Source organism: Lepisosteus platostomus, chromosome 8, assembly GCF_059453375.1.
Source record: "Lepisosteus platostomus isolate fLepPlt1 chromosome 8, fLepPlt1.hap1, whole genome shotgun sequence".
Classification (NCBI taxonomy): domain Eukaryota; kingdom Metazoa; phylum Chordata; class Actinopteri; order Semionotiformes; family Lepisosteidae; genus Lepisosteus; species Lepisosteus platostomus.
In genome coordinates, this window is record NC_142618.1 from 17,372,016 (window position 1) to 17,387,919 (window position 15,904).

The 15,904-nt window shown below is 40.7% G+C and overlaps 1 protein-coding gene across 2 annotated transcripts in view; it reads left to right on the top strand.

Annotated features, from left to right (window-relative positions):
- The window catches only part of mep1ba (meprin A subunit beta a), an 18,489-nt gene continuing 2,585 nt past the window's right edge, over positions 1 to 15,904 (top strand). The window contains exons 1-15 of one of the 2 annotated variants that reach the window (XM_088642670.1): positions 45 to 143; positions 497 to 553; positions 2,123 to 2,141; positions 2,327 to 2,377; positions 2,467 to 2,510; positions 3,073 to 3,151; positions 4,938 to 5,055; positions 6,053 to 6,231; positions 6,970 to 7,188; positions 8,427 to 8,579; positions 9,733 to 9,948; positions 10,533 to 11,006; positions 11,678 to 11,863; positions 12,563 to 12,707; positions 13,202 to 13,406. In XM_088642670.1, the coding sequence (XP_088498796.1) occupies positions 84 to 143; positions 497 to 553; positions 2,123 to 2,141; positions 2,327 to 2,377; positions 2,467 to 2,510; positions 3,073 to 3,151; positions 4,938 to 5,055; positions 6,053 to 6,231; positions 6,970 to 7,188; positions 8,427 to 8,579; positions 9,733 to 9,948; positions 10,533 to 11,006; positions 11,678 to 11,863; positions 12,563 to 12,707; positions 13,202 to 13,406 (2,205 nt within the window). In that variant the 5' untranslated portion in view covers positions 45 to 83. Of the gene's footprint in view, positions 144 to 496; positions 554 to 2,122; positions 2,142 to 2,326; positions 2,378 to 2,466; positions 2,511 to 3,072; positions 3,152 to 4,937; positions 5,056 to 6,052; positions 6,232 to 6,969; positions 7,189 to 8,426; positions 8,580 to 9,732; positions 9,949 to 10,532; positions 11,007 to 11,677; positions 11,864 to 12,562; positions 12,708 to 13,201; positions 13,407 to 15,904 lie in introns of both variants that reach the window. The other variant, XM_088642671.1, reaches the window with a different exon arrangement.

The following is a 15,904-nucleotide window of genomic DNA, read 5'->3' on the forward strand; positions in this document are numbered from 1 at the left end:
GGGCAAAGTGGTGCAATTCGAATGTACAATAAAACTGTAGTTTTATTGTATCTGCCTGTCTTGTGACCAGTAACCCAAGAAGAATGGACACGTACTCTGCGTTTCTCATTCTGAGTTTGTTTTGCCAGCAATGTCTATGCATGGTGAGTACTTTAAAAATATAATCCAATCCAATGTAATATTTTGAAACTCTGTAACAACAATGTAACACATGAACATTTTTTGAGAAAATATATTTACAAAACTCCATAACATTCACGATTCTTGTTCTCTCTGTAAGAAGGAGCCAGTAAATTAGTACAGTAAATTCAATGTTTGAAAAACACATTTCTTTATTAAACTTTTGTTAACATACTTTTTGGGATCAGTAACTGAGTTAGATACTAATGAAAGGGAACAAGAGAAAGACAAATATAAGAATAAAGCATAAATATAAAAATATTTATTGGCCATACACAATTTCCTGCATGAGGAATTTGTCTTTTCACATACCCAGCTTGCTCTCCATGAGGCACACAGATGGGGAGAGAGAAGCTTGAGGTCAGAGCACAGGGTCAGCCATTTATACAGCACCCCTGGAGCAGCTGGGGTTAAGGGTAACAGAGTAGGATTCCTCTGCCAGGTGGGGGAGTTGAACCAGCAACCTTCCAGCCACAGGCACAGATCCTTAGCCACAGTGCAAAGGGTGTCTGGCTTAGCTCGCCTGGCTGAAACTGGCAGGCTACCCAGCCCCCCTTTGTATCATAAGGAATGAGGCAGGGATCTGCTGCAGGGGTGTAGATGAGGGGGAACAGAGGGGTACGAGCATGATCCGCTCAAGTCCTGGGTGTGAGACTTATATACACAGGTGAGTGGAATTGTGCTAAGAAATTACTCAAATTCAATTAACTGACTCTTCAATCCATAGCAACTGAGAGGAATTATCTATTTTTTTTCCACATGCATTCTGGTACACATTTACACAGGTGCATTATGTACCTTATTCAACAGTGAAGTAGCAGGGGCCTCATGGGATTTTAACTACAAACCTCAAGAGTCCTCACAACTACTCTTCACTGTTCCTTTGAATCAGATCATCTGTACTGAAAGAACATGACTTGCCAGTGCTCAAGGACTGATCCTATAAAGGTTGGGCTGTAGGCGTTATTGCTGAGTTGAGATAGAGTGAATTTGTTCACATTTGTTCATGTGTTTTCAACAGCCTGAACATGGTGCTGTAGTATGTGGTTAGGTGAAAAACGATGGTCTTCATCAGTAAGCCTTGATTCCTTATGTATTCAATTTAGAGGGCAACATTATTCCCTGGACTATTGTGCTGTGAAAGAATTTCATGCCCCTACCTTAACTAATATTCTCTAGACTTTGTCTCTGTGATTCATAGACTGAAGTGTGTATTATAGTCTAAGTGATTCAGAGAAGGCATTACCCTTAAAGACACAGTAGAAAACAAAGAGCATGTGCAGATAATTTTCCGTCTGTCTGACAACACTATATGTTTTATAACTTTTTTTTAATACTGAGGGTCTGGAATAAGACCTGTATCATTGTAGGTTCTAGAAAGTACCTTGGGATCATTTTAGAAATGTTTGTGTAAGAATTCCATTGTACTAGTACATGTACCGGTTACATATGGCAATAAAGTTCAAGTTCAAGTTCGAGATCAGAATGTCCTCCTTGTTTTCAACCTTTTCTGATGACATATAAAACCTTTGTATTTATTTAGTTTTTCAAGGTCTTTCCAATCTTTAAATAGTTAGAATTACAGATTGGAATAAAAATAGTTAATGTTGGCATTAAAAATAGTTTAAAAAATCATTTTCTAATATACTACTCTAATGAAGTCAATATGGTCAACTAAATTCAGCCTGTTCTTGTTGGTTGAGTGCTGGTTAAAAACAATGATTCCCAATCAGAAGAGATTATTACTCTTGTAAAACATCAGATTAAACTAAGCAAGAGAACAACAGCAAAATCAAGCAATGGGCATGGACCTGAATGTTAATTATTTTTATTAACACTAAACCAAAGGCTAATTTGTCACAATTACAGCTGTGCTCTTACACTGTGATACTGTATAACTTCGATATCACTTTACAGTGTTTTATCTTTTTCTTCCTTTCAGCCAACATCTCGGGATATCGGTGAGTGTATTTTCCTGATTTTTTTCAGATTTCTGTTTTAACAAAGCTGCTACTGTGAAACCGACGTTGGATCCTTAGTGAACCTACTGTACATTTTTAAAGTCTGTATTATTTGTGCTGCACATGGTTTGTGTTATGTGATGCCTAAAAAGCAGAAGAATGAATTTCTCCTTGTTTCTTTACAGAAATTGATGTGGATGGTGGAAAAGATCGAGACATTTTCGATATAAATGAAGGTTTGCTATAAAGATGAAGCTTTTATTGAATACATTCAGACTAAATATTTGAACTGAAGCTCATGAGTGTCTGTTATCTTTGCTTCCAGAATCAGGACTGAATCTTGTAGAAGGAGACATAGAGTATGACCAGGTAAGGCTGTCATTTGTTTTTGTTTTTATTAAACATGATCTTATCGTGGCTTATTAGATTATTCTTTATTATTCTCTCCTGCCACTCAACAATAGTTGGTGGAATTTGCTATTGGTACAGCAAGAACACAGATGAGACATACTGTACATAGAAAGCCAGCCACAGACAGAGATTCTGTTTTATTTCATTTATTCTAGTTATCCTATTTCATACAGATTTTGATGCCTGTAGGTAACTTTGTTGCATATTACTGTCATTTATCATTATTATAATTTTGGCAGCTGTATTGGCACTTGTCAGATGCCAGAACCTACTCACTTGCGTTAAGGTTAGGGTTATGACAGGTTTAATCTAAAGGCCATTTAGTCTATATAGATCACAAACACAGCACGACCTGTCCTTTGATAACTACCCAGGCACTCCTGTACAGCCTCAGTCCCTTACTAAATGGTAAATTTGAAAAGGATTTCAGTTATGTTAAAATATGAGGAAACTAGATAAACCAGAAGATTATTTCAGAGGGTACCTCAGGTCTTCGGTTAACATTTCTGTGTCACTTCAGAAACAGGGGAGAAACTCCATTTTGGGGGATGAGTACAGATGGCCAAAAATAATTCCCTACTATCTGGAAGACAGTTTAGGTAAGAATGATCGAGATATCTGCATTTATTCAGTCAGGTAATGTATAATACATAGCATAGGAGTACTTTCATCATTTAATAACACTTGACCTGTTATACGTCCATCATTTTATAGTCCATTTTAAAAACTACAAGACACCTCAATGCCATTTAATAAATGGTTTCATAACTTCTTTTAAAACTGATTATAGTCAGATCGGGTCAAGAAAATAAGAGAACACTTGCAATTATACAGTATATACAATTACACAATCAATTTATGTCATCTAAAACTATTATTATTTGGTAAAAATAATTACAATTGTTTAAAAATAATTTAGATAAGAGTCTATCTTACTGTGTACTGCATCCACTATTTGAGTTGGATTGGAAAAGTTGCTAGTTTATACTGAAAATCCTTTCTCACATTCCTAAACACACTAGAGACTTGCACCCAGTCACAGAAGCTTGAACTATCCTGAAGTAAATATTGAGCTGTGAAGTGAGCTTTTACTTGAATGAAAGATCAGTGAAACAATTGAACTGCATTACTGTTCGGATCACACACATTTATTTGTAATAATCTAAGAAGCGATTAAACCATCATAGTTGACATAGTGATAAAAAGCGACATGAATCATATGGATTGTGGAGCTATGCTGGGCAGAGAGAAGCACACTGTTTTAATGTGCCTTACCTTCAATATAAGGACAAGACACATTTCAACAGTTTTTGCTTCAGTACAAAATCATGGCAAATAACCTCCAACTAGCTGGTAGCAAGACTGTGCTGCAGTGAAAACCTATGCTTGGCATTCCTAATTTATATAGAATTTTTTTAGGCTGGTTTTATACCCTTGAACGTCTACAAGAACCCTGAATATACAGGGGCTAATTTAGCTCTGAAGCAAAATATTTTTCATATTGTGCTGCAAATGCATGTTGTACATATGTAAAAAAACGGAACTGCAACTAATACAACAGGAGCGATTAAAGCAGACCACCCTTGTGCCTGTACTGTTTCTGATTGCTCTCCATTGTTAGGTGCTCTTTGTTGGGACCTATTGACAGTGCAATGGGGATTCTAGGAACAGCTGTAGAATGGAGCACCAGGAGGCTTACATGTTAACAGGCTTACATACTACTGCAGAGCACAGATTTGCAGGAACTGATTTGTTCAAACACATTCAAATCAAAGCAACACAGGAAATACGAGGACATACTGTATGATATGTTTATATGGTGGATAGAACATAGGTGTTTTTTTCTGGAAATCCAGAATTGATTTTGAATTAAACTACAAAGATGGCAAAAACATTGTTCTTCTCCTATTGGAAAACTGACCTGACTTGAAATTCCCACTTAATTGTAGCCACATCTGCAAAGTCACAATGTAATGAAATATTTTTTGAGTGACACTCAACAGAGAATTGCTCTAATTTGTGTCCTCCATCTAAAATCCTTAGAACTGAGCTTTGCTTTTACAGTATTAGATATTCCTCACTAAAACTAGTACACCCAACACTTTTCTTCCCTATTTGAAACTTCTTCAGAGTAAGATGGAGATGAGTGTAAGCAATATTACTTTCCTTCCAACAGTGTTTATATAGGAGCTTAAACTATAGACAGTTTTGCACACAGGTTCCAAACCAGCTCAGAGCTGTAATTTTGGGGGTTTCGGGACTTAACCAGCCTAATTATCTGTTCAGATTCAAGATTTGTAGTTTGTTTGCTGGGACTTCGCAGCATGCCAATGAAGTGAAAGACTGGTTTAAATTTCAGAATTAATTCCTCTGCTTTTTTCATAGAAATTAATGCCAAAGGAGTTATCTTAAAGGCTTTTGAGCAATATCGGCTAAAAACCTGCATTGACTACAAGCCCTGGGAAGGGGAGCAAAATTACATCTCTGTCTTCAAAGGCAGTGGGTAAGACCGCCTTCCTGAAAACAAAACTTCCACTGTGATGATCATTTAAAATTAAATCATTTATTGAACAAGGCAAAATAAATGTGCTTTAATATTCCATGATGAATATCAGAATAATCTTTAAAATTTGAATATATTGATATATTAAATTGAACTGCACTATCTGCATACAAAATTCTGCATGGAAGTTTTTCTCCCATTGTCCTGAAAGAAGAAGAGAGACAATTTTAGGGTGCATTTCTACCAGGCGACAGCATAGATGCAGAAATTAGGAATACAGCAACCTATCTTTTTCAATCAGAAGTAGATCTTGAAAATGAGTTGATCTGCTCTCAATGAATCAAACAGATTTTGCACTTGAGTAAAAAGCTTGTGAAGTCATTCTGCTGATCCACTCTCATGACAAACATCTAGGAACTAGGCTCTTACATGTACTCTGTAAAATACAGGCCTGGCACATTGACAAGTAAGGGATGTAGATTCTAAGAACTGCAATGATAGGTTTGATAGGTGCACTACAGAGAGAAGCTCCTGAAGTCATTCTGATGATTCACTCTCATGGTAAACATCCTGGAATGGGGATCTGATTTAGTGAGACCCAGGTATATTATAAGATCACTTTTATTGGCCATATACAATTTCTTGCATTAGAGATTTGTCTTTTCACATACCCTAGCTTGCTCTCCATGAGACACACAGACAGGGAGAGAAGCTGGGGGTCAAAGCGCAGGGTCAGCCATTTATACAGCGCCCCTGGAGCAGTTGGGGTTAAGGGCCTTGCTCAGGGGCCCAGTGAAGTAGGATTCCTCTGCCAGCCACGGGATTAGAACCGGCAGCCTTCTAGCAACAGGCACAGACCCACCTCTCCGCCCGTCTATTAAACATCTGCATTGACAAACAAATAACGTTGATCCCGACAACTGTAGTTGGTCAGTTACTTCCCAGAGGCTGTCTTGCAACCTTTTTCGGGGCTTCAGTCTGGTCTTTCCTCCTTTAGATGCTTCTCCTCAGTTGGGAATCGCCATGTGGGGAAACAAAGATTGTCCATCGGGAACAACTGTGACCGGATCGCCACGATCGAGCACGAGTTCCTTCATGCGCTGGGGTTCTGGCACGAGCAGTCCAGATCGGATCGAGACGACTACGTCAAAATCATGTGGGATCGCATCTCCGAAGGTATTGCATCCCTGTTGTGTTGAAAGCTGACCTTCTGAGTGCCCCAGAGACTTGTACATGTTGGCTTTTATTTAACTTAGCCCATGGTGGTTAAATGCTAAGGATTTCTTTTTTCATGTGTTATTCTGTAACAGTGTCTTGAGGAGCTTGGTGAGCAATTTCACTCTGCAGAACAATACACTATGCGCCACCCTTCCTTTACAGGGTTTGTACAGGCGGCTGCTGTAATTCAAATTAAAATGGATTTATAGCGCCATGCGTCATCACTCATCCATCCATTGTCTAGCAGCTTCTTCCAATTCAAGGTCATGGAGGAGAGAAAGGCTGGATACACCCTTGCCAGGACGCCAGTCCATCACAGAGCACACAGACACAAACACACTCACACTCATACTGGGGCCTGTTTCCCAAAAGCCAATTAAATTACTAGCATCTCCGTGTAGATAGCACTGCAGGGCCCCAGTGCTGCAAGGCAGCGATGCTAAGCACTGCACTATCATGCTGCCCAACACGCTACATCAAATGCTTATCCTGTTCTTTTTTAATGCACTTCAGAAAAGGGCTTTAGGAGCACTAACGATCCGAAAAAAAATATCACACCGCCTGGCCTAGAAAAATTTAAATGAGATCAAAATTATTACAATTATTAAAGGCATATACTACAATTGTACTCTTGTTTTTTTTTTTTGTTTCTACCAATTCATCACTTACAGGCGTCTGTTGTCGGTTTTTTTTCAGGCAAAGAGCACAACTTCAACACCTACAACGACACCGTGTCCAGCGCACTGAATGTCCCCTATGACTACAACTCCATGATGCACTACAGCAAGACCGCCTTCAGAAACGGAACCGAGCCCACCATCCTCACGAAGATCCCGCAGTTCATGGACGTGATTGGTCAGCGCATGGAGTTCAGCGACAGCGACCTTCTGAAGCTCAACCGGCTCTACAACTGCTGTAGGTCTCCTGCCGCGCTCCACAAATAGCAATGTCAGCAGTCCTATATCCTGGTAACTAAATAAATAGCTAACCTTTGGTTTGTTTTCTTAAAAACATGAAGCACAATTAATTAAGATGATATTGCTGAAGATAAAACGGATTGATTGCTAAGTAATATATATATATTAATAGCAGGTGAATTATATATATTAATAGCAGGAACTGCACTCTGACCAGATCATGTATTTATCTGAATCACTCACCTGCAAATTAATTCACAATCGTGTTCATGTAGTTAAATGCAGGTTTCCTTCTCTGACTGCGCGGTAACGTTCTTGCTAAACACTTATGGGTAAGGATCCATGGTCCATGTTCATCAGTCATCGACGGCTGACGTAACTTGCAAATGCCTCTGTTTACAATGACAAATACAATATCTCGAATTAGAAAGTAAAAGGAAAACTCGTTTTACCTGAAGCTTCGTAGCAGAATCATTGCTACACTGGTGCTGACTGACTCCTCACTTTATCGCCCAGATGGTGGCTCGTTCACACCCATTACCCACTCATGAACATTAATCCCACACGTCCAGACGCTTTTCCAAGTTCTTCACATTTCCTGCACAGTTCCCCCCCGCCCCATTTCTCTCATGCTTAATGGCCAAGGTTGGAATTAAATATTACAACACAATTTGTATGAGACAATTTGCTTTAGAAACCTCTGTAACCACGCGAAAACGCAAACCTGCTCTCTCACCGGGGTAAAGAGACGCGTGGAGCGCGGAGGAGTCGACACAGCGCCTCAGCGTCTAGAGCCGGTTGTTTCGCGGGGTGACAGTGGACCGTTCTTCTTTAAAAATAAACTGTACAGCACTTTTCACGTGGAAACATATGCTAAGAATGGTTTTAGCCAGATATGTCAGGGTCACAGAGAAGTCACCATTGCTCGTATTTGCAGTAAATAAGAAAGTAAAAATACAATCGATGTTTAATGATATAGAATTAACAGACTTGCCTTTTCCTCCTTATGTTATACCCTGTGATTTTCTATATCTAAGTGTTCTACATTAATTGCGAGGGATTTGGCACAAAAAATAAAAACACCGAGGGAGCAAACCTCTTCATCCACATGGGTTTTATTCGTGACTACCTCCTGGCATATACATGATCAGTTTGTACTCATCTGCTCGGTTATTAAACTATTTATCTACTTTACAGCTGTCCAAAGATTTCTTGCTGACATTTTCATACCTGCAGCGTCAACGTTAACGTTTCTGGAGCAATGCAGCTTCGAGCTGGAGAATATCTGCGGGATGATCCAGGGCCCGGGCGATAACGCCGATTGGGAGCGTGTGAAGCAGGTCCCGAGCAAGCCGGATACGGATCACACGGACATGGGCAAGTGCAAAGGTGAGAGCCCCGTCTCTGACGTCGAACCTCCTATCTGCTCGCTACCGGTGAACCGCCGAAGCAAAGCAAAGTCAGGCGCATGAAAAACACACACGCCTCTTGCCTCGCCAAGGGAGTCAGACCCTGTTTTGTTTTCTTTTTTAACTAGGCCGGCAGGCTACAGTAGTCAATTCTTGTCACAGTTAGGTGAAAATTAGGCAAAGATAAAAGCTGTTTTTATTTTGACTCTACATGTTTTCAGGTCGTCCATCAAAAACATACTGTGTGAGATGACAAGTCGATTCAAGACATTTGGGCCAAAAATTGTTTAACCTTATCTATTGCTGCGACAAAAGGGGCTGTAAAGGTGGCCAAAAGGTTTTTATTTTTTATTTTTGAATTGTTAAGAGATCTGTACAGAAAGAAAAAAAGACATTCAATCTGACTAGCAGGATACTATTCACATTTATAATATTGTTAATTAATGTTAATATTTTTTACAACGATGAGTTCAGGAGGGGTGACAGAAGCCAGGTTTAACAGGCTCAGCTGCCTAAATCCTAGTCATTCCTATTGTTATTTCCTCACAATATCAAAACTTTGAAAACAACTGTGAAGGCTATATTCAAACCCCTTCTCTGCTTCATATTTCTTGATTCCTCTACTCCATCTCCACCACCTCACTCTGAATGGGGTCTCAGCCTCCTTGCCCTCAGATCTTTTAGGGGGAAAACCACACCACACCACTGGCTCCTCAGACAAGCACTGACACCAGATATCTGTCCCTGCAGCTCCTCTTGTACTGAGCAGGATTACCATGGCAACAGCACAGCATCAGTAGGGTAGAACTCACCTCTCATGACTGTCTAAACCCAGCTCAGCCGAGCAGGTCAAGTCAAATATACTACGACTGAAACACTCAAACATTCACAACTGCTGTCATTCCTAGTGAAGTATCTGTATATAAACCACAGCTGAAGACGAAACGGTAGGGTCATGAATGTCATGAAACTTTCAGAGGGGGTTGGAGTGATTTTTCTTCGTCAGCACAAGTAAGAAAAACCTGCGACCTATTCATTTGAATAGTCAGCTCAAAGTCTCTCAGTGGTTTAGAAAAAGAAAGCCTCTTGAAAATATGGCCAATAAAGTGATCTTACTGGAACCCTGTTTGCAGGTGCAGGCTACTTCATGCACTTCAGCACAGCCACAGGAAGTGCGGGAGACAAAGCCTACTTGGAAAGCAGAATACTGTACCCCAAAAGAGGCTTCCAGTGTCTGCAGTTCTTCTATTACCACAGTGGAAGTGCAGATGATGAGCTGAAGATCTTGGTCCGTGAATATGATCAGGATAACCCTCAAGGAACCCTTAGGCACATGGGGAATGTCACAGGTAATACTTTTAATACTAAAATGCTGGACTGAGCAGTAGAAATGTCTTTATATATTCATTATTGGCACCACAGTGGTCAGAACTGCTGGTTTGCAGTGGTGGGGCCCTGGGTTCAGTTCTGAAACTGGGGTGCTATCCGTGTGGTTTTTGTATGTTCTCCCTGTGTTTGTGTGGGTTTCCCCTGGGTGCTCTGGTTTTATTCCACAAGCCGAAGAAACGCTGGTGGGTTAATTGGCTTCTGGGAAGATTGGCTCTGGTGTGAGCGTTTGTTCTGTATGTGTGCCCTGTGATGGACTGGCGTCCTGTCCGGAAGTTGTAGCCCGTTGCTTGCTGGGATAGGCTCCAGCTCTCCTGCGAGCCTGAATTCGAAGAAGTGGTTAGAAAATGGATGGATGGATTTTCCTTTTAATCTGTTTCTTTGTCTTTCGTGAACGTTATTGATTAATAACTGTTTGGAACCGAACCTTAAGATGCGGACTAATGTAATGACTTTTTCACAACATTTTTGCGGAATGTGACAGGTTAACACAAACATAGAAAAGATAGTTTGGACCACAGAAATAATGACATTATTTTCCTTGTAGCATCCCCTGAAGACTTGTGGAAACTGTATCATTTACGCCTGAACGTCTCAAAAAAGTTCCGGGTCGTATTCGAAGGAACAAAAGGAGGAGGAAATTCACTTGGAGGTTTTTCTATTGATGACATCAACTTATCAGAGACAGAATGTCCGGATCATGTGTGGCACATAAGAAATTTCACTCACCTTTTAGCAAATAGTCCCCCCGGAAAACAGGGAAGGATTTACAGCCCCCGATTCTACTCCAGAGCTGGATATGCCTTTCAGATTGGTCTGTATGTAAATGGTACCGATGACAATCCTTCTAATCTCGCCATCTACTTCCACTTAACCTCTGGAACTAACAACGACCGACTGCAATGGCCTTGTCCATGGCAACAGGCCACAATGTTACTGCTGGACCAGCACCCTGACATTCGCCGACGAATGTCCAACCAGAGAAGCATCACCACTGACCCCACAGAGCAGAAAACTGAATGTAAGTTATCAAGGTCATGTGTGCTTTTAGGCTGATTTAATAAACAGGCTGCTGATATTAGATATGAACGTTCTGTTGACTTTAGCAAAATTTAAACACTGAAGGGAAGATACAACCTCCAAAACGTGTTATACTGTATCTGTTTTGAAAATACAGATGTTTTTACACAGCCCAAATAACTTGCTCTCACTTCCTTTGAGACTGGGCAATGTTAATAAAAAGAAGTCAGAAAAAACGTAAGCATTTAAAATACATTTCACTAGGAATAACAACACTCAAGAATAAGGTGTCCTGAAAGGATTATGGGGTCTTTAGTGAAAATGTGGTTTAATCTGCTTGGCTGAGGGCTGACCTCCTGGCCCTGGCCATTGGAGAGTGGGCCAGGACCCCCATGCAGAGTGAGGAGTGACCAAAGGGCAGCAAAAGAGGAAGAGGGAGAGAAGGGGATCACATAAGTATTTATATTGTTTTAGGAGAGCAAAATACATCAGTGGTGATTGCTAATTACTGACAGCCAAGTCTGATTGAACTGGGTTGTTGTCATCCCTCCCGAACGATTGTTACAAACTCCATTAAAAGGCTTAACACACATATTTCAAATCATTTACACATCAGTCCTGCCATTTAAAATCATAGGCTTACAGTTCCATTTGCGCATCTGTCATTTCCAGCGAATGGGTCCCTATATTATTTTTGGGATAAACCTGAAACTGTAGGACAGCTTGTCCGTGATCCAGATGGAACTGAGTACTACAGAGGTCCAGGAAGAGGCACCAGTGCATTCCTAACTCATGACAGGCTGAGAAGCAGAGAGTTCATAAAAGGAGATGACGTCTTTTTCCTCATGACTGTGGAAGGTATGCCCCCTTGAACAGAGGTTTGGAAAAAAAACTGTTCTACCTTTGCGGTATAAAAGAGACAAAGATTTATAGCCTTATTTTATTTACACTAATGTCCAAGGCCTTTTCATGGACTGACACGTTCATGTTTGTCGGTTTGTGGAAGAGGTTAACCAGGAGCAGATCAACAAAGATCTGAAGGTGATACAGAGGGTCACTAAAATTCTAGATATGTTCTAGATTAAACAGTACTGTGCTGAAGTTTACATTACACCTAAAGAAGAAAACGTTGTCTGTATTTTCTTTTCCTTTGCAGCCTACGCATGCTGACGCAGCTCCCTATTTAAAAGTTTATGTTATTCATTTTAAATCTACAATGTTATTTCTCTATACAATTACTAATTACTGTGACATAAAATGTATTACAGTCATAAAAAGGCTACTGTATTCGTTAAACATTTAACAGAGGACAGCTTGCTTCAGGGTATGTGGAATTGTGGTGGAACATTTGAAGAGATTTTACACTAACTGTCAAGTAAAGGCTGCGATGTTTGGTGGATCTGTACCCCTGATTTCAGCTTCTCGCAAATGGATGTGAAACAAAATCTTATCAAACCTTTGCTGAATCATTCTATTTTTCTGGGGGGTTAGTTCCTGTCTGTCTGACAAAGCTGTCACCATGAACGTGACAAAAGAAGTATGTTCCCTCTGTTGCAGATGTTTCAAGACTTCTTCTTACTCAGCCAGTCCCACCATCCACATTTTCCCCCACTACCACAGCGTCTCCCGGTGAACCCTGTAAAAACCACACCTGTGAAAACGATGGGATCTGTGTGGTAGAGAATCAGCAGCCAGTCTGCAGGTGAGATCTGTTGCTGGAGAAACTCCAAAATAACGAGGTTGATCCAGGAATACTACACATGGGTTTCTGGGGAAGATCTGTCTGCTACAATGTCAAACAGTAAAAGAAAATCAAAATCATTGTAAATGTAAACTGACACCAGGTGATTTTATTTGCTGGGTCCCTGGGTCCAATCCCACACCTGGGGTACTGTATGTTCTCCCTGCATTTGTGTGGGTTTCCTCCCACAGTCCACAGACATACTGATAGGTTAATGGGCTTCTGAGAAATTGGAAAGCTGGTGTGAATGGGTGCATGTTTGTGCTTGCACGTGTCCTGCGCTGGTCTGGCATCCCGTGCATCCTGTTTTGCGGCTCTGGCTGCCCTTTGCCCCAATATAGGTTGAAGTGGTTAGAAAATGGACGGGGGGTTGATATTGTCTGATACGCGACAGGTGACAACACTCGCAACAACATCAGGAAATGTCCAACTTGACGTCCATATATCCTCCTCAGGTGTGCAGCAGGTGAAGACTGGTGGTACATGGGGAGCAGGTGCCAGAGGAAAGGGAGATCTGAAGACGTTGTTATTACAGCAGTGGCCTCATCTGTGTCCGTGTTTGCAGTCATGTTATTAATCACGGCTGTGACCGCATGCTGCCTGAAAAAGAAGTACAAGAAGAAACCACGCAATGACAACCAACACATGGTGATGGAAAATGTAAGTATTCAGACATCAAATGGCGGGACAAACAGCAGTGATGATCATTGTGTTTTAAAGCAGAAAACAAATCGGTGTTTGCATGTTGCAGAAAGCCATTTCAATTAATAACGCAAAAGACAAATAAAAAAACATTGCTGAGGGATATTTAGGTTTGCGATTCCGTTCCCGATACCAGTCTGTTCTTCTCGTCTCCATTTCCTATAGCATTCGTCAGTTGCCGATCAAATGCCCTCATTCCGCACGTCTGTTAGTAAAATGCTTCCTTAACGTTTTTTTAAGGAAAGAGAGGGAAAAGGGTCTAGATTTTGAACGCTTTGCTTGCTTGTTTTAGAGTTTATGCAGTTCCTGTAATAATCTGTTATTAAGGTTGGAATAGCAGCAGATATACGAGGTGCAGAGTGAACCCAAGTGCTGGGCGAGAGGCAGCTGAGACAGGGAAGCTTGCAGGCAGTGTGCACCCGGAGCCCTGCACAGGCAGGGTGTGCTGAGCACGTAGCTAGTGCAGGACTCAGGGAAGCACAGAGAGACGGTGTGCTGTGAAAGAGAATCTCAAAGCTCAAGTACAGTGGAGGTTTCTAGAGAGTGGTCAGATCAGGTGAAGCAGGAATCTATTCCAGGAAGATACTGTAGTGAAGTGAGGGCAGAATAAAAGTTGATATACATTTACATTATATCTAAAGTTTTTAAAAATAATTTTATAAACTACGAAGAGTGCAAGGAGCAGTTTATAAAAACCAATGCCAACACAAGGAAAACATGCAAACTCCACACAGATAGCATCGCAGGTCTAGGATTGAATCTGGGGCTCCTGCACTGCAAGGCAATAATGCTAACTACTGTGTCAGCATGCTGCCCACAAACTAATAATAACCCATGAAAAACCTGTTTAAAGCCTATCAAAAGTTAACATAGTAAAATAATTAGATTAATAGGTATTTTATCACAATAAATGTTCACCTATTTTATGTTAAATGTAACATTGGTATATATCTGGTGCTTGCGAATAAACTTCCAATTTTCTAGTTAAGTCTCTCGACATCATAAAGCTTTTAGTAGTTAATTGCAGAAAGGCATTAATTTGTTTCTTCTATAAGTGGCTACAAGTTTACCCACAACATATTGCTTGCGTTTCAATTTTCATGGCAAGTCACTAGAGCTATCGAGAATGGTTCTGAATCAGCTTAAGTTTTTAAACAGCATTTTACAGGACAGTCCCAGTCCTGGTGAAGTACTGAGTTCTAAATTTGTAGTGTTTACTGATCTGCTTGCTTGTTTAGACTTTTGGTTAACTTAGTTTGGCCTCACTGCCAAGTTTCAAGAATACCTTACTTCAAATGGATGGTTTCCAATAAAGTAAACAACGTCAAGCAGACCTTCCTCAACTAACTTCTTTGTAATCCTACCTAAACAATTGATGATCAGTTTCTTCTAAAAAGATGGGAATGACATTTTCTCAAACAGCCCACGATGAGCATTATTCTTCCCTCCGCAGAGGCCCAGTTGGTTACCAGTCATGCGGCACACCCGAATGAGGGCAGTTTTCAAATTAAAAAGAGTTGTTACACAGGCGATACCAAGTACAATTCTCAACCAACCTCTCATGAGCTGAAAGTCTTTAAAATTAGGCTCCAAATAAGTCAATTATCCAGTGATCAAGAACTTGAGTTGCAAAAGCCATGAAGACAAACAGTTCTCCAGGAACAACAGGGTTGGTTCACAATGTTTTGCAAGAGTTAAAATATTCTATGTCATGAACTTTATGATGACACATTAGCTTTTAACGTGTAACTGCGCACTGAACCAGGAAGAAGTAAGAAGTAATCCCGATGTAGTTGCTCCTAACCAGAACACACCGCTCACAAGTCTCTGACCCGTAGCCTTTCTGTTGAGGAAAACGCACGGTCATACGAGACGAGCTGGCAGAAGCTATTACTGTCTCATTACAGTCAACACGTCTTCATTGTGACTTAGGTCAGAAGGAAGTGTTTCTAACACAAGGATTTCCAACCCACCTACAAGAAAATGATGGAGTCTGCTAGCAGAATATGTATGTTACTCTGTACCCATATAGTGGTAGGAGCTGTGAACTCCTGCTGAATTCACATGCTAAAGTCGAACCTTCACACTTGCTTTGGCAAAGATGCTTCTCCCTTCCTGTACTGAACTTCCATCTTCTGTACTAAACTCCCTGATGGGGAATGTTTATACTAAACTCCTGCTGAGAAAAGAAGGTTTAAGTGCTTTCTGAGTCCTGGGGTTTCTTCAGAAAGCTACCTCAAAGAAAGGAGGGGGAGGGTGTAGAGCCATATCCCCCCTGAGCAATACAACAATAAGCATCAAATGTGTTGTTCCTTGTAGACATACAATAAAGCTTGAGATGAATGGACACTTCAGGCTCGAATCTCTTGGTTTCTAAAGTAGTTCTTAATTTAATGTGCTATTGAAACTTGTATTTCAGACCAACACTCTTAAAGTGGGCTGTACTAGAGCGAGTG